Raw genomic sequence first — 27,625 nt, 5'->3', positions numbered from 1 at the left:
CTGGGCTGAGTTTTAAGGGAAGAGCGAGAGCAAGTTAAGAAGGAAAGGGCTTCGGAGGCGGGTAGAGAGAGCCTCACTGCAAACAGAGACACAAAGCTTTTCAGTTCAGTGTATTGAGAAATAAAGCAAGACTCGAGGGTGGAGAGAGTACAGGCAGACATTAGATGCCTTGAATAGCAGTGAAAGAATTTGAACATTAAATCAGGGGAAGGAAAGGAAAGGATTTAAATAGGAAAGGAACATCAGGTCCCTTTTAGGAAAATATCTCTGTATGCCAATTCTTCAATTAGATCTTGATCTTTTTCAGACAGAAGCTGTCTTGATTCATTTGCCTCAACAGGTGTGTGGCTGAAGGAAGAAGGAAAAGGGGTCACAAGGCTAGGGTAACTGTTCGAGGTCAGGGGCTGGCTCTCTAAGCAGAATTCTGCCCAACACCAGAACATGTGGGGGGAACTGACCTTGACTAGGATGACTATAATCACGATCAAAACCAGAAGGCCCCCGACACTGCTTTTAATGATGAGAAACAGAGAATATGCCTCCTCATCTTTCAGCAGGATGACAGTGATCTGCAACAAAACAGAGATCACCCTGTAAGTCAGGTGAAGCAAAATGAGGTAAAAATTCCACATTATTTTAAGAAGCAAAATATGAGAACTTGGCAACACACCGTGTATTGATCAAGACTGACAACAGTAAAGCAAAAAGCTAAACCTTTCCTGATGCAGTACTTAAAATCATCTAATGAGATTTCCAGTTTCTGGTTCCACATGTAAGGAGCTTGGAAGTCACCACTCCATGCTAACAAGGGAAAAGGTGACCAGACTAGAAAATCAACAACTTTTCTTGGATCCCTAAGAGAGGGGAGGACACCAGGCAAACCTGCTGCCACCAAGAGCAGAGGGACAGACAGACAGACAGACACAGAGACAAAGGCTCCCCACCGCCAGGGAAGGAAGTCCTGAACTGCAACTGATGGACTACTCTAAGCACAACAGTGATGACTCCGGTGCTACAAATTACAGGCCTCAGCTACCCAACTGCTTTAGAAAACCATTTATGTTTTCATTGCCAAATATCCCCAGTGCTGGCCTGTAATTCCAAGGAACCCAGCCACCAGGGTGAGGTCTACTCCAGGAGCTAGACCAGGTTCCCACAGTCAATGCTGGAGAAAAAACCCGTCACGCTTCCGACAGGGGGAGGGGAAAAGGAACCACTATGAAATAAGCCAAAGAATTCTGATCTGAACAACGACTGGGCTCAGGGGAAACTAGTTAACCCTAGCCTAACCTGCTGGATATAATGAGAGCCTAACTGTTCTGAGGGAAGGGAAGTGCCCAACTCAAGCCCACTCTAGCCATCCTGTCCCACCTAAGGGGGTTGAAAAACACAGAAACGGTGAGGAAGTTCAAGGCCAGAGGCCCAGGCTCATTAAAAGACTGAGACCTAATCACAGAACCACAGAGCACCTCCCCTCCCCCACATCTCACACATTAATGAAGGTCTGTCGACAGAAGTTCCTTTTACCCAGTACAGCATTTCTAGCTATCAAAAGAAAATTACCAGGTATACCAAAAGGCAAAAAAACAAAATTTGAAGAGAGAGAGTAAGCACCAGAACCAGATATGGCAAGAAGGTCGGAATTATCAGACTGGCAATTTAAAACCACCACGATGAATATGCTAAGGGCTCCAAAGGATAGAACAGACAACACACAAGAACAAAGAGCAGACAGGCAGTGTAAGCAGAGAGATGAAGACCCTAGGAAAGAACCAGAAAGAAACACCAGAGATGAAAAGCTGCTGTGACAGGAACATGCCTTCGATGTACTCATCAGTAGACTGGACATGGTGAGGAAAGAATCTCTGAGCTGGATATAGCAACAGAATCTCCAAAAAACAAAGAGAGCAAAAACTGGAGGTGGGGGAGGGGGAGGGGTAAACCAGAGGACAGGAAAGCGATCTGATAACCAAAATACTTTATACAAACTATTCTGGTCTCCTATCTAGAAGTTCGCCAGGAGACTGTGACCTTCTGGTTGTGTGTGTGTGAGACAGAGAGTCTGAACCTGGCACGGGTTCAATCCCTGGTAGGGGAACTAAGAGCCCGCATGCCACGTGCAGTGTGGCCCGAAAAAGAGAAAAAGAAAAGGGAAGGCATGTGAAGAAAAACTCCTTTTGCTACTGACCTCTTGGCTTCCTATTCTGTATTCTGCCATGTGAAAATGTACCGCTGGGAGAGGTGGCACCTTTGGGCCAGCCACAAGGGAAGACATCACCAGCACAAAGTCAGAGAGCCCAAGAGTCGAAGGAGCCTGGCCACTGACACTGGTCTGCCTCCATCCCCAGATAAACACAAGAGGCCTCTAAGGCACGTTAGCAGGAGGTTTTATTTTTTCTTTGCAGCTGAAATGCACTTAAAACTTAGCTTCAGGTACTGAATTTTAAAAAAGGAAAATCATCATGGGGACTCTACATAAAAGCATCTGTAAGTAAAGGGGGAACATTTATACGTAAATAAATGACTTAAGAATGTGCATATAAGACACTGTTAACAGGAACTCCCTTGGGGAGGAGGGAATCCAGGGTGTGAGAGACAGGGAGTGAAGGAATCACTATTTTTCATTTGGGATCTTTGCATAAGACTTGGATTTTCTTGCTTTTCTGTTTTTTTTTTTTTTTATCTGTACAATGATATAATGAGGACACTTCTCTTTCTTCCACATCATTTTCTGTATCAGACACACTCAAAAATAAACAGAAATGTTATTTCTGACATGTCTAGAGAACTGTGCCTTTCCCCTCCTCCAGGGAGGAAATCAGAGGAGCTAATGTTGAGCGATCCACTCTCACCCTCTGACACTCAGGCTTCACTAAAGAGATCACAGATGGACCATTTTTAGCGCCAGCAGCCGCCTAGGCGAGTGTCAACAAGAACGACAGCCCCGGCGGGGCACACACAGTCTTCAGCCCACAGATCACAAAGGTCAGTCTGACTTGCAGTCACATGTAAAACCTCTGCAAAATGAATCCAAGGGTTCCAGGACTTAGTTTAAGACTTATGAGAGAATTCTGCGCTCATGAGTATTGTAACCGTAGGACACTGTAACTAAACACTGGTATCACACACTAGGAAGCAAGTTAATACATATAATAAAAAAAAATTCTCAACTAGGAAATTAAAAAAATTTTTTTCAAATCTAAGTATACATAGGTGTTGATTCCAGCCTAGTTATAACAACTGAGACTTCCTCTGCTTAGGCCTCTTACTCAGTTGCTTCATTTCAGAGACAGAAAAACTTAGGCAGAAGCTGAGTAACTCAAGGTCACGGAGACAGCTGGTTGCAGAGTCAAGAGCAGAGGTGATACGACTGAAACAGGAAGAGGGCAATAGCAAGTGCCTGTTTGTACAGGGACGTTAAAACCAGGCACAGGTTGCTAGGACAACACCCAGAAAACCAGAAAACAGCCGGGGATTACCTTAGTTCTGTGGTTCTCTGTGTTGAGTCGCTCATACAGAGATGTGTTGAAAGATATTTCACCAAGGATCTGCAGCTCAGTCACATCTCTTAGTAACTATAAGATGGGGGAGAAAAAAAATTAAACATATTTTAGACATGGACCTACTGTACCTTTATTTTTTGGAGTCAACCTTTTTTAAAATTGGAGTCTAGTTGATTTAAAATAGACTTCTAAAAAAAATGGACTTACAATTCCTGGACAGCATCATTCCTTATGTTTCTGTTTTTTGGTCGAAAGGCATGTAGGATCTTAGTTCCCCAACTAGGGATTGAACCTATACCCCCTGCACTGGAGGGCAAAGTCTTAACCACTGGACTGCCAGGGAAACCACCCCTCCCCTCTCATCTTTCCCTTTAAATGTGTTCCTTCTCCAGTATTCCTCATGTCTAATGAATGGCCTCAGCAACCACTAAGTTTCCCAAGCCAGAAACCTAGTTAAACCTCAACTTCTTTTCCCTTACCCTTTACCTCACACCACACTCCCATCCCCGTCAGTTCTTGATGATTCTTTTTTTTTTTTTCAGTCTCTCTTACACCTGTCCTTTCCTCCATCCTCACTGCTACTTCTTCAGCTCAGATCCCATCATTCTCACCTGGATCATCACAAGAGGTTAAACTTGACTTTAGTTCCTACTTTTGAATGAGTGATCAGGGAAAGTCTCGCTAAGAAGGTAACATGTGAATTAAATATAAGAAGAAAGCACACACATGAAGATCTAGGAGAAAAGCCGTCTCATGCAGAAGGAACAGCAAGTACAAAGGTCCAGTGGCTAGAACAATATCGGCAAGCTGGAGTCTAAGAAGCAGGGAAGAGGAAAGTATTAGGAGATGGAGAAGTAAGCAGAGACCAGATATAGGGTCTGGGGCACCACTGAAAAAGACAAATTTCAGTCTAAGTGTATACAGTTTTTTCTTTTTAAAGCAGAGAAGTGGCATAGTGTTTGCTTTTAAAAGATAGCTGTTCCATGAAGAACGTCTGTGGAGGGCATGGCAAAAGCACGGGCAAGAAAAGCAGGGAGGAAGCTACCGCAGGGAATCCAGCAAGAGATGGTGACCTGCACAACAGTAGCAGTGGAGATGGACAGAAGTGAATGGATTCAGAATATATCTGGAGTGGGGATGGGGTAGAATGACTGAGTTTGCTGCTGGAACAGACAAGGGGATGTAAGAAAAAGGAGTTCGGATTTCCCTGGTGGTCCAGTGGCTAAGACTGGGAGCTGCCAATGCAGGGAACACGGGTTGGATCCCTGGTCAGGAAACTAGATCCTGCAAGCCACAACTAAGACCTGGTGCAGCCAAATAAGTAAATAAATAATTTTTAAAAAAAAAAATTTTTTTTTTTTAAGTTAAAGTAGTCGCCAAAAGGAATTCCTAGAGTTCCCAGTAAGTCAGCAGTGTAAGGGCATCCCAGACGGCTCAGAGGTAAAAACTCCGCCTGCCAATGCTGGTTCCATCCCTGGTTCGGGAAGATCCCCTGGAGGAGGAAATGGCAACCCACTCCAGTATTCCTGTCAGAATAATCCCATGGACAGAGGAGCCTGGTGGGCTGCAGTCCGCCGGAACGCAGAGTCGGACACCCCTGAGCACGCAAGCAACTGGTAAGTTACCCTAGTTAGTTACCCTGAGAGACTTGGGAAGCAACAGGCTGGAGCAGAAGGTGGATCAACAGACCTGTTTTGGACACGTTATATTTGGAGATGCTATTAATATTATCGTTTCCAGGGAAGATGCCCGAGAAACGAGGATTAATCAAATTTTAAGTACCTGATTTGCCTGATTCAAGGAGAGCTCTGCAGCCACGGTTACATTTTCTTTATCCGAGGTGACCTTACAGCTCACTGAATGCCATTCTTCCACATGCTGGAAGAGGATGAGTGTTTATTAGCACGATCTCTTTATGGGATGGAAAAGCTGGGAATTTTAACACTTAGCACACAGACAACCTCAAGGTTGAGGAATAAAGGGTGTGAGGAGTTTCTGCCCTCATTTGGTTCCAGCAAAGCCGCAACCCTGGCAAACGTGAGCCGGTGAAGAGGCTAAGGGGCGCCTCAGAAACGCTCGGCCTATGCTTTCAGGGGAAACCTCGGGAAAGTACAATCCCGGCGTCTCACGTCACCCGCTTCAGGCCCTCCTCTCTCCCCCATTACCCCTCCTCTCTCCGGTCTTTGGGATGACTGCGCTCACCTGAACCAGATCGCTCCCACAAGCGTCCTTGTGAGCCTGAGTGCACACGGTGTGGGCCTGAAACGACAACCATCCCAGTCTATCCCTGCAACACAATGAAAAAGCCAAACCGCCATAGTTATCAGCCCCCTCCCACTTCTCGCGAGATCCTTCGTGATTGCGGGGACGGCCGGGCGCTAGGACCCGGCGGGCAGACGCATCCGCGTCTCGAGGAAGTCTCGCGGTGTTAGCATTTGAACTGCCTGGCGGGTGCCGGCCATGGCGGCGTCACTCCCGCTACCCGCGAGTGGGCTCTTCCGAACGTACGGGGCAGCCGGCGGCTGGGGGCCGCGGAGGCGGCCGGGCCTGGCAGCCGTACAGTGGTTCCCGCCGCAGGACCGGAAGCGTTTCTTCAGCAGCAGTAGCAGTGACGCCAGCAGTGGCGGCCCCTCGCAGTCTGTCGTCTCCGACGATCCTGACGACCCCGACTTCCCCGGCAGCCCGGTAGGTCAGCGGAGGAGGCGCGCTGGCGCCCGACTCGCCAAGGGCCGGCCGAGTCAGATCGCGACCCCGAGACGCCTGAGGCTGCGATCGCGGTGCCCGCAGAAGTGCAGCACCCCCTGCGGCCCTCTAGGAGCGCCATCCTTTCCCAACGGCAACCCGGGCTGCCTGAGCCCGGACATCAGTGTGTGCGGCCAGCCCAGGGACGGCGGCGAGCTGGGCACCAGTGCCTCCCTGTTCAGCTCTCCGGCCTCTCCCGGCCCCGGGTTCCCTGCGCCAGAAGACAGCATCTGTACCGACCCTTCCACCTTTCTGGATGAAGCCTCAGAAGCTCCGAGCAACTTCCATCTCCCAGAAGCCTCCCTGGACCAGGCACCCCTCCCCTGTTCCCAGGACGCAGCGATAGGAGGAGGCAGGCTCACCAGGTTGGCCCACCAAGCCCAGGCCAGCCTCAGGTCAGCTCTCTTTAGCTTTTTGGACTCAGGAAATCCTGAGGATTCTGAGCTTGGGACAGATGGGAAGAATTTGCAGGAGTTTTGCCATGACAGGGAACTGGTGGGGAGGAGGCCGGAGAGCCCAGGTTTATCAGGCAGGGGTAAGAAGAGGACCACAGACCAGGACTCTTGTCAAGAGATTGAATCTCAAGAGTCTGTCCAGATAGAATACAAGGAGGCCCGTGGGTGCAAGGGCAGAATCGCACCTGGGAAAAGCAACTGGCCTGAGAGAACCAGGCTAAGCCGAAAAAGGAAGCATCAAGGGACAGCAGAAACCTCCCTCCTCCATCACTGCCAGATTACAAAAGGCCAAAAGATGGAAGACGATTCATGTGTCACCCAGGACCTGACGCGTTTACAGAACGCCTGCTCTTGGACCAAAACCAGAGCCTCTTTCAGTTTCCACAAGAAGAAGATCGTGACAGCTGTGTCTGAAGTGTGCAGCTGCAACACCCTGGCCAGTTCTCTGTCTGAGTCCCTCATGGCAGAATATTCACACCACCCTGTTGGGAACAGAACAAGCTGTGCTCTGTCCCCCTGGCACTCCTCCTCTATGTATTTGCTAACCCCCTTAAAGACACAGCAGGTCACAGACAAAAAGACATGTGATGCAGAAAAGCTTTATGGGGAATGCAATCAGGTGGGTCCCATCCCCTTCAGCGACTACCTCTCTGAAGAAAAACTAGAATGCTGTGAGAAGATCGGAGAAGGGGTGTTTGGTGAAGTGTTTCAAACAGTTGCTAACCACACACCTGTGGCCCTAAAAATCATTGCTATCGAAGGACAGGACTTAGTCAATGGAGCTCACCAGAAAACTTTTGAGGAAATCCTGCCAGAAATCATCATCTCCAAAGAGCTGAGCCTCTTGTCTGATGAGGCATTCAACCGCACAGAAGGCTTCATTGGGCTGAACTCGGTACACTGTGTTCAAGGTTCTTACCCTCCCTTGCTCCTCCAAGCCTGGGATCACTATCACTCAACCAAAGGGTCTGCAAACGACCGGCCTGACTTTTTCGGGGAAGACCAGCTCTTCATCGTGTTGGAATTTGAGTTTGGAGGGATTGACCTAGAGCAAATGAGAAAGAAGCTGTCCTCCATTGCCACTGCCAAGAGCATTCTGCACCAGATCACTGCCTCCCTTGCTGTGGCCGAGGCCTCTCTGCACTTTGAGCACCGAGACTTGCACTGGGGGAACGTGCTCTTAAAGAAGACCAGCCTCAAAGAGCTCCACTACACCCTCAACGGAAAGACGAGCTCCATCCCCACCCGAGGGCTGCAAGTCAACATCATCGACTACACCCTGTCCCGCTTGGAGCGGGATGGGATTGTGGTTTTCTGTGACATCTCCAGGGACGAGGACCTGTTTATGGGAGAAGGTGACTACCAGTTTGAGATCTACAGGCTGATGAGGAAAGAAAACAACAACTGCTGGGGTGAATATCACCCATATAACAACGTGCTCTGGCTACATTACCTCACAGATAAGATCCTGAATCAGATGACCTTCAAGTCCAAACATAACACCCCCGCCTTGAAGCGAATGAAGAAACAGATCCAGCATTTCTATCAGACTATGCTGAACTTCAGCTCTGCCACGGACCTGCTCTGCCAGCACAGTCTATTTCAGTAAGCCGTGGGTTCCGACCACCCCCAAAGGAGAGGGCATGGAACTGGAAGCCCCTGATTCTGTTTTTAACCTTTGTCCCCACAGCAGGGTGGGATTCCTGCTCTTACAAGTTTCCAATCAGCTGTTCAAACAAGAATTTTGTCTCCAAGTGGAAACTGAAATTTTTAAACTTAACAAATATTCTTTAAAAATAAACTATATGTGAGAACACCGTTTACAACTGAAAAGCCCTTTTTCTGTTAGCAGACTTCATTTTGTAAATTTCTTTCCAGTTTCCTTTTTGAGCTTTGACACTGTGTGTAACCTGAACAGAACAAAGGAAAATCAGGAACACCCAAAGCCTCAGCTGTCACACTGCTAAGAGCCTGTTGCTGTAGGTGTCATAAGGCTGGCTTTGGGATCCACACTACAGATGAGTCAACCAAGAGCAAAGAGGCTGTACCACAGCAGAGTCCCGGGCGTACAGACTGGGAGACGAGGAAAAGAAGATGGTAGACGATTTATAGGGAGAAGTGCCACGTGTTTATCAGTCTCATTTGCTGATCACAGAGAAGCAGAATTTATCCATGATTTTCAAAAGGAAAATAAATGTCTCCGTGGCTACTAAAAAGGTTGAATTTTGCTTACTTTTTTCACCAAAGGAAGAAAAATTGAAATGTCAGTTTGGGCTGAATAGTTAATATTCCTTATGAATATGACTTGGGTAATTTACTCCTAAAATGCATTCCCAGGTTAACTCATCTTTTTCTAGAGTTCTAGTTTTTATACCTTTGTGAATCCATAGTCACTCTGGAAAGAGATGTAATCGTGATACAGAACCGCCTCTATGTACCTGAGTCTTGGTCAGGTTCGTCACTGTTAGGAACTGGAGACCTCGTAATTTAACTGGAACACAAATTTGCAGCTGGAACTCGGCTCCAAAGAGGTTCTCCCCATGTATCTACAAGGTAAAATCCAAGCAGAAAGTCACGACTGGTGGTGTTTTCCCACCTGTTGGCTTTGCGATGATGAGCAGAGCACTTACGTTGAAGAGGAACTCTTTGTGGTGGGAAGACCCCTGGTTTATGTTCATGTACGTCACTGAGGGTCTGCAGTTGAGAGGACATGGGTTAGGCCTCAGGGCCCCTTTCTCATTTTAAATAAACCTTAGTGCTATCAATTGGATACACTAAAAGGGCGCCTGATTCTTAAGAGAGATCAAAGTTGAATAGCAAAATGTTGAGCAGTGGTGGGGCAGTTGGAATCAGGTTAGAATATTTGAATTCGGTCTCTTCAGGCTGGTTCTGTGTCTGTATCATTCCTCAGGGGGGCCTTACTTTTTCTCTTCTTTCTTCCCAATCCCTTAAGTCCTCTCTTCCCTGCTTAGCGTCCCATCAGTTCCCTTTGGTATCAAGACCTGTTGGCACTGTTCCTCCTTTGATTATAGCCACAGGGTTTCTAGGACCTAACAGTTAGTGCCATAGAGATGAATGGGAGCCTGGGTTCTAAGCAGCCTCCTCTCAGGGAAGGGCAATGCCCACATCCACCCTGACCACTAGACCCACCCACAAAATGCCTGAAGCTGTCCCACAGGTGTGGGGCCTCCCGGAAGTACTTACTTGGGAAGAACCGCAATGAAGCCATGTTTGATTTGAAGGCTGTGAGTTTTATTGACCAAAGACCTTCTTTCATTGGAGCTAGGAAATAAGAGTGTCAGTTTATAGCACCCCTGCTTTGTACACATGGCTGCTTACCTTGGCTCCCTAGGATCACTGGGGGTCAGACAGAAAATGCTCTTGGAGATAAACCGAGTGCAGAAGACTTGCTGGAAGACCAGACTTGGAGAAACACTGATTTTAAAAGGGTTTCTCCAGGATTTCTCTGCCAGTCCAGTGGTTAAGACTCCACTCTCCCAATGCAGGGGGCATGAGTTCAATTCCTGGTCGGGGAACTAAGATCCTGCGTGTTGCACGGTATGCCCAAAAAGACAGTGTTTCTCAGCCTTGACAATATTGACATATAGCGCCAGGAAAGTCTTTATGAGTGGCTGTCCTATATATTGTAGGATGTTAACATCCCAGGTCTCTACCCACTAGATGTCAATAACACCCCCCACCAAATTCATGCCAATCAAAAATGCCTTCAGACACTGCCCCTGGGAGTAGAATCACCCCTGTTTGAGAACTTTACCAACTGTGTACCCTACCCTACCCCAAACATAGAGGTTTTGCAGAAGACAGAGCATCTCTGAGGTTAGATGAACCAAAATGAGCACTCCAGTGCAAAACTCAGTCTGCCAGACTATACCATAGTTTTACTTTGTCAATAAAGGAACATTTTAAATATCTCCGATAACAAGGGAAAGCCAGGTCACTGGGGACACAGGTGCCTTCCTAGGGCTCCCTGAGGCTTCCCTTCTGGGGCAGTGAGGAATCATAGCTCTGACGCACACGAGTGGGAGGGAGCCTTTTTGCAGGACCACAGGCCAGGCTCCCTTGACCCACGCATGACTTACTTGGTGACCATCACAGTGATGTCGGCTGTCCTGTTTGGAAAGACACTCTCTTCCAGCTGCCAAACTAATGAAAAGTTTGCCTAGTTAAACAAAAAAAGGTGGATTGATTCCCATTTATACCACTCACAATTCAAACTGCTTCCTATTAACTAAACAGACCTAGAAAATATAATTCAATACTCCATGCTTCTATAGCACAGCATGCTTCAAGGTCCCTTTATTCCACGTAACACAGTGTCAGGATGGGGTGAGCAGGGCAGACAGCACTATTCCCCTTACAGCCAAGGAAGCCTCTTGAGAGGTCTCCCACAGCACAGAGATCATCAGTGGCAGGTCAAGGCCTCCCCTCAGGGCTAATAACCTTCCAGACCGCCCCCAGCTTCCCTCTGCTGTACCGGGGTGAGCCAACCTTGTCTCAGTGACTGTACCCTCACCTCCACTGCTCCCTACTTCCAGAGCACTGGGCAGCTTTACGCTGTTACAGATGACGATATAGTCAAGGAAAGTGTGGACACTGCAACTGGGAGATCCTAATGAGCCTGGGAAGTAGAACACACCAGCCCTAGGGGACTGAGAAGAGTCAGCTAATCAAAACAGACTCATAGGTCTTCCCTGGTGGTCCAGTGGCTAAGACTCAGCTCCCAATGCAGGGGGCCGGGATTCCATCCCTGGTCAGGGAACTAGATCCCACGTGCTGCAACTAAAAGATACTGCATGCCACAACTAAGACCCAGAGCAGCCAAATAAATAGAAAAAGAAACAAAAAGAAAAGAAAAACAGACTCACAGATGATCTCCTGAGGATGGGGTGACCAATCTTGCAGTTCATGACCAGGAAAGAAGCAGTTGGCTTAGGGTCACCACACTGAATGTCTGGAGAAGGAGGCTGTTAACACAAAAGAAGTGGTTTTGAAAAAGCAAAAAAAAAAAAAAAAAAAAAAAGGTTCAGTTTCCTCACAGCAACATGCCAGACATCCTGCTAGGAGCTGGGGATGCAAATAAGCCAGTCTTTGTCCTCGTCTCCACAAGTTGGGCAGAAGGGCTCAGTACCAGATAGGTGAAGAATTTAAACACAAGTCCTCAGGAGGGGTTCTGGGAGAGCAGCACAGAAACAAGCAGTAGAGAAAGATGAGGTCCAACCAGGAGGAATCAGTCTTCCTGGGGAAGGAGACGTTTGAACTGAACCTTGGACCAATGGAAGGCCCCCTGCATTGCCACGCAGCGTTTTTCAGCCATGATTCCTCATCTAGACCACTGAATATGCAAAATGACTGAGCGACCACTGTTTTTTTAATTCTCCCAAGGATGGTGGGTCTAGTTCCTTTCTAGATGCTTAGGAGATCATGGCATGTAGTGGGTGCTGTCCTAGCTCAAACAGCCTCAAACCATCAGGGACACACCTGTGGGAAGACAGAGCCAGGTTTGTTGACACATTAGAGTGAGGAAAACTGCACTGTGGTGTATCTCACCAAACAAAGGAAAAGACAGTTATTAAAGGGTTCTGGGGAAAGTTAGAATTTGGGGAAATATAAACAAAGCAGTGTTTTATAGGCTCAAAATAAAGCAGGGATGGGACCTTCCTCATGGTCCAGTGGTTAAGATTTTGCCTTCCGATGTAGGGAAGGTTTGATCCCTGGTCAGGGAGCCAAGATCCCACATGCCTTGCAGCCAAACAACCAAAACATGAAACAGAAGCAATATTGTAACAAATTCCATAAAGACTTTAAAAATGGTCCATGTGGGAAAAAAAAAATCCTTAAAAAAAAAAAAGTGAGGGCTATGTATAAAAGGGCCACTCAACATCAATTCTGGGCTGCAAAGTGGACCCAAAGACCCATTTTCTTGGAAACCATTCAGGTGAATGTGAAAAGCTGTGTAGAGAAACATTTTATCTGAAGTTTCAAGTCTCAGATGGAAAATGAGAATGCTTCTCTTTGTCAAAACAGTTTAGATTCTCCAGGCAACAGTAAGATGGTTTCATAATTACAGATATAACTTCAAACAGCAAAGTTTCTGACCGCCTATGATTTTAGAGAACAAAATATTTCAGTGTTACAATACTTTACAGCTGCAGGGTGTCCTTGGGAGAAATACTGTTTTCTGGTATCTTGCAGCTGGCTTTGAGTCTGTGCTCCCAGGCTGATGAAAGGCAGAGCAGACTTTTACTTTCCAGTCAAGCTAATTTATTATAGATTATTTCTCTCTCAGAACTCTAGATAAGAAAGGCTGCAGGCAGAAGGACTGATTGGGTGGCAAAATAGCACCATTGATGTTTAAGGCAGAGAATGATATGTCTGGATCCATGGCTTATTGTTGGATTAAAGGGGATTTGTCTAGTTAATTATCATTTATTGGATGAACGAGGATGAGGCAGGAGGCAGTTAGGAGGTTTCCATAACCAAGCAGAGATGCGGGAACGGAAAGTCATGAGCCATGTGGTTCCAAAACTGCTATCATAGTTACCTTCTGTATCCTCTTAAACTGCAGGTTTCTGGGGAAATTCAAAGCCACTCTTGTCATGTAGGAATCTTCCCCAGAGTTAGTCAGGCCAATGTTCATGGTCAGCTCTTTTGTGAGACCCACCACCAATTCCTGCCTGCACAGGGCAGCCAAAGAGATAAATGTTACCAGTTTATTTAATCTGTGAAAACCTCAGTGCCATGCAACAGCACCTTCTTAACTTCTTAGATAAACTGCCTAAAGGATACATTTAGCCTAGATCTTCTTCCCCACAACAGAAGCAAGCACCTGGACTTCCATACCCACCTCAGTTGCTGTGTGACATGACCATTTATTTAGTATTTGCCATGTGCTGGGGACTGTGTTAAATGTCTCACACTCTCTGCTAATCCTGGTGATAACTCTGAACTTGTATGGTTACTCTCTGTGCTGCAGTGAAGGGAACAGAAGGCACGGGAGGCTCACACCCATGCCTGAGGTCCAACAGCCCCGAAAGGGAGTTGGGAGAATCAGATCTAAATCCTCTTTCTACCACCAATTCACTGTTACCCCAGGCAATGAACTTTGAGACACAAGTCCATCCATTCCACGTACATTTACGGGGGACTTTGTGCCAGAAACTCAACGCAAGAGAAACAGCATGCGGGGGACAGATGCTGCCCCCCACCGCTGCCTTGGCCTCAGCTTTCCCACCACAAAATCCCCCTGGCCCTTCCAGGTTACAGGCTGTGAGTTAAGACATGAGCCTGTTCAGCATGGAGAAGAGAAGATGTGGGGACGGGTGAGGGCTTCCTTCATGCTGAGGCATCGTGGGGTCCTGGAGTGTACAACCACTCTCAGTAATTGAGGTCTACAGGGAAACACATTAACAATACGAAGAAAGCTTTCTAACCATCTGAAAGGTCTTAAAATAGAATGTGCAGCTCTGGGGAGTAATGTGAGCTGTGTCTTATTGAGTCATTTTTGTTTTTTTATCACAGCTGAGAAGAGGATAGCGGGCAGTCACAGAGCCTGTGTGGGGATTCATCTGGGAGGTGACACAGGCCTGAAATGAGGCAGTAGTAGTGGCGATGGGGAGGGTGATAAGGCCATGCTTGCAAGCAGAGCGCAAAAGAGACAGGAGTTGGGGATTCCTCTGCCAGTTCAATGGTTAAGGCCCAGTGCTTCCAGTACAGAGAGTGTCGGTTCGATCCCTGATCAGGGAACTAGGATCCTACATGCCATGAGCATGGCCAAAATCTAAAAAACTTTTTTTTTTAAAAAGAGAATCAAGGATGTGTCCTGAGTTTCAGTTTCAGAGTTTCCAGCTTAGATGACCCAGTGGGGCTAGTCATGATGGAGAGAACACAGCGGGAGACCAGAGGGTGGAAACTGACCAGATGAGCTCAGTCCGGGACATGATGAGAAGTTCTCAGAGGACAGGGAGGCAGCGACATTGAAATGTCAGTTGGGTGCCCTGTCTCAGAGCCCAGCAGAGAGATCTGAGAGTCACTGGAATATGTACCAGGGATTCTTAACTCGAGGTCCAGGGACAGTTTCAGAGTTCCCTGAATGCAAGCGCTTTAGACAAGTGTCTGTAGTTTACCTTAGATTCTTCAGGAGATTCACGTCCACAAAAAAAGTCAAACCATTGAGGCATTTGGATGCTGAGGATTAGGCTCAATACTTTGGAAAAAAGGGAGAGACTGCCAGCTGTGGACACTAGGGGGTGATGTAGGGCCAGCTGTTTCACAGTCTATTCCACAAGGACTTGACTGGGAGGGCTTTAGGGGCTGTAATGAATTCCCTGTTAGAAACAAATCTTGTTAGGCTGGATTCCAAAGCACTCAAAAGCCTTCACTTGGCTCCTCCATGACTGAGACGGGCAGTGCTAAGGTATCCACATCTGAAACACAAGTCCTGCAAGTGTCTATGAAAAGGTTTCTCAGCACTCAGAACAGAGCTCTTCTTCAGAGATGCCAACTCAGCCAACCAGCCATCAGTGCCATGTTCCGCACACAGCACTCGGTGTGGGGGGAAGGGGCATTTTAAGACCACCACATGTCCAAAACCAAACTCATGCAACCCACTCCAATATTCATGCCTGGGAAATCCCATGGACAGAGGAGCCTGGCGGGCTACAGTCCATGGGGTTGCAAAAGATTCAGACACGACTTAGCGACTAAATAACAACAAGTCATAATAACAACAGAAATGATAGACAATTACAAGGCAAATGGGAGGGAAATCCAAAAAAGAGGAGATACGTGTATTTGTATAGCTGAGTCACTTTGCTGTAGAGTAGAAACTAACACAACATTGTATTGCAACTACTCCAATAAAAATCAATTTTAAAAAATTACCAAGCTCATGACCTCTCCTCCCCACCTTGCCTTCCAAAACCATTCTACCAAAAGCTTTCCCAATTCAATTCTTGGCATCAGCATCATTCTAGAATTCAGCGTGTTCCAATAGAACTTCTGAAGTAATGGAAATGACCTATTATATATCTGTGCTGCTCAAAACCACCAGCCATATGTGGGTATTAAGCACGTGAGATGTGCTTAGGGCAACTAAGGAACTAAAATCTTCTTTAATTTTAATTCATTTCAATTTAAATAACCACATGTGACCAGAGGCTATTGTGTTGGACTGCACAGTTCTGGATGCTCGGGCTGGAACCCTGAAAGACTTCTTAGACCCCCCTCTCTGACTCCTCACATCCAATTTGTCATCCAATCCTGCGGGCTCTAACTGCAAAATATAACCACCTTCATTGCTACCACTCTGGCCCAAGTCATATCACTTCTCACCCGAGTTATCACAATAGCTCCCTACTATCGCCCTGCCTCCACCTCAGCTCCTACAGTCTGTTCTCAACGTAGCAGCAAGAATGATCCTATTGGGACTTCCCTGGTGGTCCAGTGGTTAAAAATTCACCTTCCAATGCAGGTGACGTGGGTTTGACCCCTAGTCGGGGAACTAAGATCCCACATGGTGCAGGGGAACTAGAGAGCCCTAGCACAGCAACAAAGACAGCTGTGGGGTGGGGGGGGGAAGCAGCTCCCCCCGCCCCACAAAAAGAATGATCCTCTGAAAGTGCATGGTCATGTCATTCCTCTGACTTCCCAGCTCATAGTAAAAGTCCTCATGGAAATGGAGCCACGTGTGATTTTTCCTCCCCTCACACGGCAACATCGATCCAATGGACATGAGTTTGAGCAACCTCTGGGAAATAGTGAAGAACAAAGAAGCCTGGCATGCTTCAGTCCATGGGGTTGCAAAGAGTCAGACAAGACTTAGCCACTGAATAGCAGCCCCCTCCACTCACTCTGGTGTCCTGGCCTCTTCCTCCCACCTCCAAGCGCCCAGCTCAGGGCACTGACGGGTGTGATCCCTTCCGACACCCACAGAGTTCATTCCTCCACCTGCCTTTCCATGAACCCAAACATCACCTTCTCCATGAGCGCTTTCCGGACCACTCTGTTTGAAACCGCAACCCCAACCTCATCCCTGGCACTTCCCTCCCACCTTCCCTGTCTTCTTTTTCTTCATAGTACATCTTTTCAACACAAAGTTGACTTACATGTTATCTTCTCTCCGTACGCAAAATTGTGAAGTGAGAAAGGGGCTTTCTGTATCTCCCAGCACCTACAGTGCTGGGCACAGAGGGGATGCTCCCTAAGTATGTCATGAATTAAGTAATTTGGTTAAGTGGTGAGCCAGGGAAGAGGTTATCTCTAAGTGAGGGGGTCCTAGGAGTGAGGGACACTGGGTTATGGAAAGAAATCTGGGATCCATCCAAATGGATCCATCCAGTTGGATCCATCCAATGATCATGGGATCCCACGCAGGCCTGCAATTACTGACTCTTCCCAAATTCATAACATAAGAATACAAATCTGTCTTGCCTCCCTCATTGGGTGGCTGGGGAAGCAATGATACAATTAGTGCAAAAGTCCTTTGGGGGCTACGAGGGAAAGGAGGAGGAAGTGAGTGATCCTGGTGAGGCCCCAGTAAGCCTTCAGGAGGAGAGTTAACTGCAGAAACCATGACGACTGGATTCAACTCACTGGGAGATGGTGGTGTCCAGCTCTAACTCCGCGACACAAAACAGCTTATTCTTGCAGTTCTTCTCATAGGGCAGCTGTAAGCAGACAGAGAAGGGCAGCATCAGCCCAGGGAGCCCACCATCCCCAGCAGCCTTGCTTCGTGATCTTCTCCCTAGGACATGTGTATCCCTTCCGCTGACTCTGAGGAGTGCGGGTGAAGCTGACGGGCTGAGGTTGTGTCCATGTGGCTGTGAGAGGTGTGACTGTGCCGTTCCTGGATTTGTCAGGCATGGGTGTGCTGGTCCTACCACACAGGTACCATGCATCAGGTCACTGGCCAAGGTCAAAAACAGGGTGACCTTTGTGAAATGGCGGGAGTAGCTATCACTTGCATATTATGCTAATTAAGTAGCAACACTCACAGCTCACTACTCTGAAGGTGAAACCATATGAAGAAGAGCCTCCTTAGTCCTCTTAAGTAGAGCGGGAACAGCAGGGGACTAATTTGGGGGGGTACCTAACCGAATATCGTCAAGGTTCAGTCCCGTAAGCTCGTCTACCCCCACGGCTAGTCTTCTCTGTAGGTTAAATATTCCCCCTTGCAGTCTTGCCTACACCAAACAAATTCAGAAATCACAGTGGGCCCAAAAGGTCCAGGTAAGATTGAAAAGCTCCAGCTCAGGTTGCAAAGTCACGTTTTCTAAAGGAGCAGGTCTATTTTTTATTACGAAGGAGACACAGCCAGCTCCCTACCTAGGGAATCACTGCATTTATCTTCCCAGCAGCCAGCGACCATCACAGTAGCTTTATACAAGGGCTGTTTCCATGATTGGAGCTAGAGTGAGAGCCCAGAGCAAGAAAGAAACCTTACACTGTCCAGAGAAGGGAGATGCAGATTGCAGAAGTCAGAGCTTGGGGCTCTATCTGACTGGGTCAACAAGTGAGGGATTTTTTTTTAAGTTTTGCTTTTAATATAGCCAAGCAGCTTGTTCTCTTTCAGTAGGATTAAAACCTCCTAAGCTCCCAGCTAGAGCTCATTCTCTGGAAATATCTCTGTGCTTGCTGCTGCTGCTGCTCAATCGTGTCCGACTCTGTGACCCCATGGACTGTAGCCCGCCAGGCTCCTCTGTCCATGGGATTCTCCAGGCAAGAATACCAGAGTGGGATGCTATTTCCTCCTCCAGGGAGGAGGAACTGAACCCACAAACAAAAGGTGCCTGCTACCTATTTAGTGAAGCATATGAATACTTGGCACGGGTCTCTGATAATGGTATGGTAGAAGGCCTGTGTGGGGACTGGACTGGAGCTCATCTGCCCTGTACACAGAAAGTCACAATGGGGCTATTTCCCTTTGTAATTAATAAGTATATTATGAGGAGATGCTTTGAGATTACATTTGCATGTGCTTAGTCACTCAGTCGTGCCCTACGCTTCGTGACCCCATGGACTATAGCCTGCCAGGTGCCTCTGTCCGTGGGATTTTCCACGGAGGAACTGAACCCACATCTCTTGCATCTCTTGCACTGGCAAGCAGATTCTTTACCACTGTGCCACCTGGGAAGCCCATCTATGTGCCTAAACACCGAATAATTTCCCCTCACCCATTTCCTCAGTCAGATTAAATTTTTTTTTAAATCTCTATGTCGAAGCATCAAAGTAATCATTGATTAAGATAAGAATCCTGAATGGGTGTTAAACAGGATACATCATAGGTCCGCAAGTCAAGAATCCACCTGCAATACAGAAGACACAGGAGATGCAGTTTCCTGATCCCTGGGTCAGAAAGATCCCCTGGAGGAGGGCATGGCAACCCACTCCAGTATTCTTATCTGAAAAAATCCCACGGACAGAGGCACCTGGCAGGCTATAGTCCATGGGGTCACAAAGCGTAGGGCACGACTGAGTGACTAAGCACATGCAAATGTAATCTCAAAGCATCTCCTCATAATATACTTATTAATTACAAAGGGAAATAGCCCCAGTGTGACTTTCTGTGTACAGGGCAGATGAGCTCCAGTCCAGTCCCCACACAGGCCTTCTACCACACCATTATCAGAGACCCGTGCCAAGTATTCATATGCTTCATTAAATAGGTAGCAGGCACCTTTTGTGAACAGAAAAGAACCAGCCTTGGGAGTCATCTGGAGACCCATATTACCCACCAGTGAGGTCCTAGGCAAATTAACACCATCTCAGGAGCTCTATTATATCCGTCTGTGCAGGGAGGGTCCTAAACATTGTCTGAAGACCCTCCCAACTTTAATATTCTTTGAAGATAAGGGAACAGGAACTTTTACAGGGGTGGCACCCGGGAGAGTCTGGTCCTAGCCAAGTCACCTGGAAGATGGCGGAGGGCTCAGCATAGAAGTCCAGGATTGGTTGGGGTTGGTCCATCCAGCCCTCAGAGGTCTGGAGGTGGTAGCTGACCTTGATAGTGATGTTGGAGAAGCAGTCCTCCTGGCACAGCTGCACAATGACCAGGGAATTCGAGGTTGGAGTTGGATGTGGGGGAGAAGATGACAAAGAGAATACTTTTAACTTTGATGTGGTCACAATATTAAAGAATGAAAGGGGTTAAGCTAGGAGTCCTAAGCCTCTTCCAAGTAGGCCAGGCTGCCAAGAGCACTGGGAAAACCTCCCCTGATCTGCCATGGCCTCAGGCCTAACTTCTTATGGTTCCTGCCCTAGTCACAGAGGGGTTCTGGCCAGCAGGAGTTAAACTCCATCTTGGACTTAGAGAACAAAGGGGAGCCAACAAGAGGAAGGGTCATGGTCTCAGCTATGTTTACAAAGATCTTTCTAGAAGTGGCACGAGGACATATTAGAAAAATAAAAACTGTAGACCAGAACTTCCCTGGAGGTCCCATGGTTAAGACGCCGTGCTTCCAATGCAAGGGTCATGGGTTCAGTCCCTGGTGGGGGGACTAAGATCACACGTGGTGCACAGCCAGCACAAACAAACAAAAGAACCCTGAAGACCAGGAGATGGCCTGGGATGCCACTTGCCATTCTCTTTGTTTATTGAGACTTTTCGCCAAGTGGGAGCTTTGAACACCTGAGAATAGGTGAGCAAGAGTCTTTGCTGGAAAAGGTAGCTATGCTTATCTTTAAGGAAGTCACAGACTTGCTAGAAGTCTTAATCCATTTAACAACCAGAACTGATGTTGAAACAGATGTGTGGTCTGAAGCATAATTTATGAGTTTGTTGGAATACATGATCCTTTGAGGCCCACAGTTTTGGGTGCTGGCAGACTCTGAGTCCTGACAAATACATTTTTCCTAGGTTTCTAGGCACCTTTATCAGGAGTAAACTTTTGTAAATAACAACTTTTGTCTTTCTATTTCTACTTTGCCTCACTCAGGTTTTCTAATGTCGTCTCACATAAGGGCCTTCTGCCCCACTGTTGTTATCAGGTGGGAGAGGGAACTCTGTTATTCCCAATGTATTATCAAGGAAAATGGCAGTAGTCAGAGGATTTCCCTTTTGTTCAGTTTCTAGGAAACTCAGAGATTTACTTAGTGTTCAACTCTGTAAATTGCTTTAACTTGGTTTTCTGGTACCATAACCCCCATCTCCCATACCATCATGTGATTCTTGATCTATTATGATTGTTTTAGTTGCCTCATTTATGTGTATGGATCCCTGTACTTCACTCCATGCATCTCAGTTCTTTTCCCAAGAGTACAGACCCCCTCTGGGAACTTCCCTGGCAGTCCAGTGGTTAAGACTCCCAGCTTTCATTGCAAGGGACACAGGTTCAATCCCTGGTCAGGGAACTAAGATCCCACATGCCACGTGGCACAGCCAAAATAAAATAAAATAGATAACCAACAAGGACCTACTGTATAGCACAGCACAGGGAACTCTGCTTAATAGTCTGCAATAATCTAAATGGGAAAAGAACTTGAAAAAGAACAGATATATGTATATGTATAACTGAATCATTTTGCTATACACCTGAAACTAAAACAACCCTGTTAACCAACTATGAGTGCATGCTCAGTCGTGTCTGACTCTTTGCAAACCCCATGGACTCTAGCTCCCAGGCTCCTTTGTCCCTGGGATTCTCCAGGCAAGAACACTGGAGTGGGTTGCCACTTCCTTCTCCAAGGGATCTTTCCAATGACCCAGGGATGGAACCCACATCTCCTGCCTCTCCTGCATTGGCAGGAGCATTCTTTAGCACTGTGATACCCCTGTTAATCAACTATACTCCAGTATAAAATAAAATTTAAAAAAAAAACAACAATGAAACAAAGCAACCCTAAAAAAAAAAGTACAAACAGACCCCTCTGGACTCTTGGAAACTCCTCCACTCACCTGTCCGTCTGTGGGGATGAGCGAGAAGGACTCACAGAGACGGGGCCTCCTGCCCAACTCCCTAAGGGAGCTCTGATCCATCCTCTTGTCTGAATGCTGCAGTCGTTTCCTCTGCTTCATCACATCCACGTCCAGTGTGAAGTTGAGAGAGGTCCCATCAAGTCCTGGGAATGAAGATCAGATCTTTCTGACTGAGGCAGGGAGGTCAAACTCCAGACCGAGGGCCCACCCGTGAGCCCCTCCGACTGGTGTCCCCGCACAGGCACTTCCCCCAGTTTCTTCTTCATTTCAAAGTTACTTCTCTCACGTCTTCTGTCCCCTGGTTAGGGTCCCCAGTGCCCCAGACCCAAACCTGGGGCAGAACACCCCCAGGGCTAAGTCAGCCTTCCCTTTGGGAAGAGGGCTTTTAGGGAGGAGGCTGGGATTGAGGGGGGAAATATGGAGGAGGAAAGATTCAAGGAAGGGAGAGAGAGAGACCATAGAGTAAAAGCTGAAGATAGCCGAGCTGGAAGAACCTTGTGGATTACCTGGGCCAACACCCTAACTGTAGAGAACAAAAACGGGGGCCCCAGCTTCCCTGGTGGTTCAGTCGTAGAGAATCTGCCTGCCAGCGCAGGAGACAGGGGTTCAGTCCTGGTCCAGGAGGGTCCCACATGCTGTGGAGCAACTAAGCCTCTGTGGTACAGCTATTAAGCCAAGTCTGAGTGCCCCGAAGCCTGTGCTCTGCAACAGGAGAATCCACCACGATGGGAAGGCCACACGCCACAACTAGAGGATCGCCCCCACTCGCTGCAACTAGAGAAAAGTCGCACGGCAACGAAAACCCAGCACAGTCAGCAATATATAAAATAAATAAATATTAAACAAAGCAAACGCCAGGCGCGGAGAGTGAAGGACACCTGCCCAGTGTCACACGACCACCCAGCAGATGCTGTTCAGGCTCCGTGGCCCCAGCCTTTCAGCCGGTACAGCTGGAAACGACTGGGCTGCCCTTTTCTGATGATCAGACTTGACCCTGGACTCCTGCGGGAAAGCCAGGCCACCTGGGAGCGCGCTTTCTGACCTGCAGGAAGTAGAGCGACTTCTCGGGGATGGTGACTGAGAGACGAGGCCCTGGGGACTGTTGCTGAGGGTTTGTGCTGGAGGAGACCTCTTGGGTTGGCAGTAAGTACCTGGACTGTGAAAGTCATGCCTACCCTCTGCCTTCCAGAAGGTCTCCCAACCAGCACCACCTAAGCGGATGGGAAGGGAAGCCAGGCCTCCAGCAGATTATCCAGTCCCCCTGGTCTAGAGAGAAGGCGGAGGGAGGGAAGGGGAGAAGATGTAATCAGAGAGAAAGAGGAGAGACACCACACACACACAGGCGTGGGCACAGTAGCTGGAGATGGAGAGGTGCCTGCCTTTTCCCAAGTCTTCTTTCAGAAACCCAACCCTTCAACCCGAGGACGGGATCCAATCCCCCTCTTCCCAAGAGGGTCAGAAAGACTCCTTCAGAATGTGGACTTAACAGCAGGTCACCCTTTTCTGGGGCGGTTCCCATTAAACTGAACCTAAAGTCAAAGGAGCACCAAAGAACTGATGCTTTCAAAATGTGGTGTTGGAGAAAACTCGAGAGTCCCCTGGACTGCAAGGAGATCAAACCAGTCAATCCTAAAGGAAAGCAACCCTGAATATTCATTGGAAGGACTGATGCTGAAGCTGAAGCTCCAATACTTTGGCCACCTGATGCGAAGGACTGACTCATTGGAAAAGACCCTGATGCCAGGAAAGATTGAGGGCAGGAGAAGAAAGGGGCAGCAGTGGATGAGACGATTAGAATCTGAGCAAACTCCAGGAGATGGTCAAGGACAGGGAAGCCTGGCGTGCTGCAGCCCATGGGGTCAAAAAAGAGTCAGATATGACTTAGCAACTGAACAACAACAGGTCAAAGGAACTAATCTTATAGAGGGAATTCAAAACACCCCAGCCCTACCCAGCCCTCTTTCTCTGTCCCCCCCCCCCCGGCCCCCCTGCACTGAAGCCAACAAGGAGTGACCACAGCCCTGGACAGGTTCAGCTAGACTGCCTGTTACCTGATTCGGCACCTAGGGTTGTAGAGTTGATTTCAAAACACAAAAATGCATTCACACTGCTGCTGAAGTCAATGGGCAGTGCCTTGGGAGTGAAGTTCATGGACACCTTCAGATAAACCACAGGTCTTGAGCTATGTAAGACAGCAAAGGGGCACATTAGAAGTGACCACAGGACTTCTTGATCGGTGTCTGGCTCTTTCATTCATTCAATGAATATTTACTGATCATCTCTCATATGCCAAGTGCTCTTCTGAGTCCTCAGAACATAGCAGAGAAAGAGACAAACCTGACTCTGGTGGGAAAACAGACAACTGGCAAATAAACAAGAAACAACAGGAAAATCCTCCGTGCAGGAAAGGGTATGTTAAAAATAAAATAGGATAAGGTAATAGAGACTAGGGGCTACTGTGAAGCAGGTGCATTGTTATTCCCATTTATAGATAAGAAAACTGGGACTTAGAGATTCTGCCCAAGGACACACCTAAGTGCAAGCTGAGGTTCAAACCCAGTTCGACAGAGCCAATGCTCTTAAACAGCGCATTCACTCCCTCCCATCAGTGCCTGGTGTCTTCTTGGGGTCATTTAGGGCAGGGCAACGGGATGAAGCTGCCCAGAAGGCAGGGAAGACTCCTACCGGAGTACAGTCGCCCGGCCCAGCGCACCCACGGTGATGTCAGCAAGGCCATCGCCATTGAAATCTAAGCCTCCGGCCACGGATGTGCCGAAGTACTGGAGTCCTGGGGCCACTGCGGAGGCTCTGATCCTCTGTGGGGGAGAAACACAGGGTGTCGGGGAGGGAAGGGGTTTCCTTTCGTTTTATTCAGTCAACAGATTAGCCCGCTCCAGGGACACTGAGGCACTGGAAGAAAAAGTAAGGTTCTCCCAGGGGAAGTGGCATTGGAACAGAGGCTTGAAGGGGGTGGGGCTTGACCGAGAGGGTAAGGAGAGCAGGGGGTGGGGAAACAGTCAGGGGTCAGTGCAGTGGGAAAGGGGAGACTGGGTGCCAGGAAGCCTGATGTGGGGCTGGGGTGTGCCTACAGAATTACATTTCAGAACCCCACTGTAGACACAGGGTGGAAGATCGGGAGGAAACAGGAGTCAGGGTGTAGGTGATGGGGATGGACAGGAGGGGCTGGATTTGGAAGATGGTGAGATCTTTAGGACGTGGAGGCTGACAGGCTGAGCTGGGGGTCTATGATTAGCCCAGTTTTTTGCTGTGAGCAGTGGAGGGATGGGGCCCAGAGGAGCAGCAGGTATCAGGGAAGAGGGTGCTTTCAGTGGGACATCCTGGGAGTGAGATGCGGGAGGCCATTCAGGGGAGGGTCTCAGGAGCAGCTGGATACACAGGACTGAAACTTGGAAAGAAACTGCAGCTGGAGGTGGGTGGCAGTGCCCATAAAAGATATAGTGTGGAATTTGGCAATGGAGTCCAGGGGGGTGAGGGTTATACAATGGGGTGGGATGGGGGGCAGTGTGGGGACAAGAGCCAGAGAAAGGACAGAGAGAGGAAAGAGGATCTGGGGCAGGTTCAAGTTCAGGAATGCCAAAGAAGGAGACAGTCATAGTTCAGGAAAGAAGATAGATATTGCCACAACCTCTAGCCCCACTGGAAGGATGCGGAGGTGAGAACCTCCCAGTGACTTCTGTCCCCCCTGGGCTGTCTCAACCCCCTGGGACCTGCCTGACACTTAGGACAGGAGTTGGCTCGGGTCTCAGGCCCTCATATCTGGGGAAGATCAAAGTCCCAGAGTAGAGGCAAGAGGTCACCTGTGGCTGGTTGGGAGAGAGGTCATTCAGCTGGTTGGTAGCACGTCCATTGTAGATGTACACACTGCCAAAGCCTGCACCATCGTCTGCCTCAAAGTCCTCCAGGGGGGCCCCAATGGCCACATCTGTGAGCTTATCCTGACTGATATCCCCCACTGTTGCCATGGCAAAGCCAAATCGGGCATAAGTTAGCCTGGGGTGCCCACTCAGCATGCGTGCCAAGGAGAAGGAGCCATTCTGTAAGGCAGAGAGGCAGCTCAGCCCTCAAGACAGGGAGGCAGTGAGGTCCCACCCCACTGCCACCCTGGGAGGCAGGCTCAAAGACTCATTGATTCTGACTCTCCAGCCAGGAGTCTGAGGCTCAGAAAAGGCAAGAGACCTTCCCAAGTTTACACAGCGAGTGACTAGTGAAGTTGGGGTCCTGCTGCCTTGCAGTCCAGGACCCAGATCTTCCCCCCTCTGCTCCCACAATTGGGGTACTGGACTGGTGATCAGGAGGCCTGGCTTCTTGGCTTGGCTCCATCACACACTGGCTCTGTAAACTGGGGAAAGTCTCAAACATCACTGAGCCTCAGCTTCCTCATCTGTAAAATGGGAGTGACAGCCACCTCCCACAGTTACTATGAGAAACAAGTGAGATCACAAATAAAACATGCTTTGTCAACTATCCAACTATGTGGAATGTCATCATCATCAACATGAGATGGTGGGGTGGGGAAATAAGAAAGAGGGGGAGGGGATGGAGGGGAGCAGCCACCCCACCAGGCTGCCATCCACCCTGAGCTCCCCATCACTGCCCTCCAGTGCCAGGCAGGGTCAGGGCACCTCCAGCCTCTGTCACCTCAGCCCCAGGCTGAGCGGCCACAGCCTCAGCCACCTTGTGAAGACGGAGATCTCTAACCTGCTTGTTCACACGGTACATGTAGACTCTGCCCTCCTCTCCTTGAATGTGGTAAAACGGGGCCGCCACCAGCAGCAAGTCTGTGATGCCATCCATGTCGACATCCACAGGGCACAGCTCGGAGCCAAAATAGGATCCCAACTACAGGCCAGGGGGATTGCAGCTCACGGGGAGTGCCAGGGACCCCCCACCCCCACCCCCACTGCCACCACCACCACCAGACCCCTCGGCAAGTCTAGACCCCTGCTCGTGTTCTTCCTGGACCATCAGATTTGGGTCAGACTAGGTCAGCATGTTCACCAGAATAACAAAGGAGGCTGGGTGAACGGCTGGATCCCCCACAATGGGGAAAACCAGCTGGCACTCAGGCACACAGAGCCGGGGCTGAGGCTGAGTTCTGCTCAGACGGGGCCCCCCACCTGCTGTGTGCCCTGGAGCCCACTCCTTTCCCTCTGGGGTCTCTGGATCCCCATCTATAATAATGGTGGCAAGAGGGTTCCTTCTCCAACAGGTACCTGCTCGCCCTCCAGCACTGGCACGAAGTTGTTGGTCTCTCTGCCCACATTCTGGAGCTCAAACACAGCCCCCTGCTGCTTGTGCCGTGGGGCCCCCGCCAGATAGGAGAGGCCACTGTCCTTGTGCAGCACGGCCACTGAGTAACCTGCGGGATGGGGTGGTGGCATTGTGATCGGGACCTCCCACCGGGCCACTCTTCCCCACCTTCCCAGTCAGGCCTTCCAAGTAGCTTGGGCAGTGGGGCAAAACTGGAGACACTATCTCATCCTCTTAAAAATCATCAGTGGTGGCTCCCACTAACCCATGTGCTCCGCCACACAGAAGTGATATACACACATTACCACACATACAGCCTCACTCAAAATGCTCTCCACACACGTGCACCACCCACGTTCATCACAAATGCAGTATATGAAGACTGAGGACCGGGTGAAGGGACCACTATTACTAATGGAGAGGCCCCGCCTCCCTAGGCAGCGACCCAGGACGTGGCACTTCGGTACCAGCATCAGGGTCCATCCCTCGGTCCGTATGAACAACCAGGAACCCTACCACAGCGGGCGTCCCTACTCAAGTCCCGTCTCCACCCAGGTAGCCTCCGGGCCCCGCCCCTCACCCCAGCAGCCTCCGGGCCCCGCCCCCACCCAGGGAATCTCCGGACCCCGCCCCTCCCAGGTAGCCTCCGGGCCCCGCCCCTCACCCAGGCAGCCTCCGGGCCCTGCCCCCACCCAGGCAGCCTCCGGGCCCCGCCCCTCCCA

At 48.9% G+C, this 27,625-nt stretch overlaps 2 protein-coding genes across 2 annotated transcripts in view; one reads left to right on the top strand and one right to left on the bottom strand.

The window, feature by feature from the left end:
• Positions 1-27,625, bottom strand: part of ITGAE (integrin subunit alpha E) — a 47,615-nt gene that overhangs the window by 3,506 nt on the left and 16,484 nt on the right. The window contains exons 13-30 of the mRNA XM_065910917.1: positions 26,867-27,012; positions 26,352-26,492; positions 25,451-25,687; positions 24,318-24,448; positions 23,684-23,814; positions 21,612-21,775; positions 19,628-19,756; positions 17,312-17,385; positions 13,263-13,395; positions 11,587-11,685; positions 10,801-10,880; positions 9,905-9,982; positions 9,331-9,394; positions 9,139-9,246; positions 5,706-5,762; positions 5,286-5,381; positions 3,480-3,575; positions 459-569 (exon numbers count right to left, since the gene is read on the bottom strand). Of these exons, the coding sequence (XP_065766989.1) occupies positions 459-569; positions 3,480-3,575; positions 5,286-5,381; positions 5,706-5,762; positions 9,139-9,246; positions 9,331-9,394; positions 9,905-9,982; positions 10,801-10,880; positions 11,587-11,685; positions 13,263-13,395; positions 17,312-17,385; positions 19,628-19,756; positions 21,612-21,775; positions 23,684-23,814; positions 24,318-24,448; positions 25,451-25,687; positions 26,352-26,492; positions 26,867-27,012 (2,075 nt within the window). The remainder of the gene's footprint in view (positions 1-458; positions 570-3,479; positions 3,576-5,285; positions 5,382-5,705; positions 5,763-9,138; positions 9,247-9,330; positions 9,395-9,904; positions 9,983-10,800; positions 10,881-11,586; positions 11,686-13,262; positions 13,396-17,311; positions 17,386-19,627; positions 19,757-21,611; positions 21,776-23,683; positions 23,815-24,317; positions 24,449-25,450; positions 25,688-26,351; positions 26,493-26,866; positions 27,013-27,625) is intronic.
• HASPIN (histone H3 associated protein kinase) lies at positions 5,964-8,916 on the top strand. Its single transcript, XM_065910270.1, has one exon. It carries the CDS (start codon positions 5,964-5,966, stop codon positions 8,307-8,309), a length of 2,346 nt encoding a protein of 781 aa, XP_065766342.1. The 3' UTR covers positions 8,310-8,916.

The sequence above is a fragment of the Muntiacus reevesi genome, chromosome 18 (assembly GCF_963930625.1).
Source record: "Muntiacus reevesi chromosome 18, mMunRee1.1, whole genome shotgun sequence".
NCBI lineage: Eukaryota > Metazoa > Chordata > Mammalia > Artiodactyla > Cervidae > Muntiacus > Muntiacus reevesi.
The sequence above is the reverse complement of the archived record's forward strand: the minus strand, read 5'-3'. Positions and strand labels throughout refer to the sequence as shown.

Bases quoted from the DNA above. Each gene is read 5' to 3' on its own strand.
- HASPIN (XM_065910270.1), top strand. From the start codon at position 5,964: ATGGCGGCGTCACTCCCGCTACCCGCGAGTGGGCTCTTCCGAACGTAC.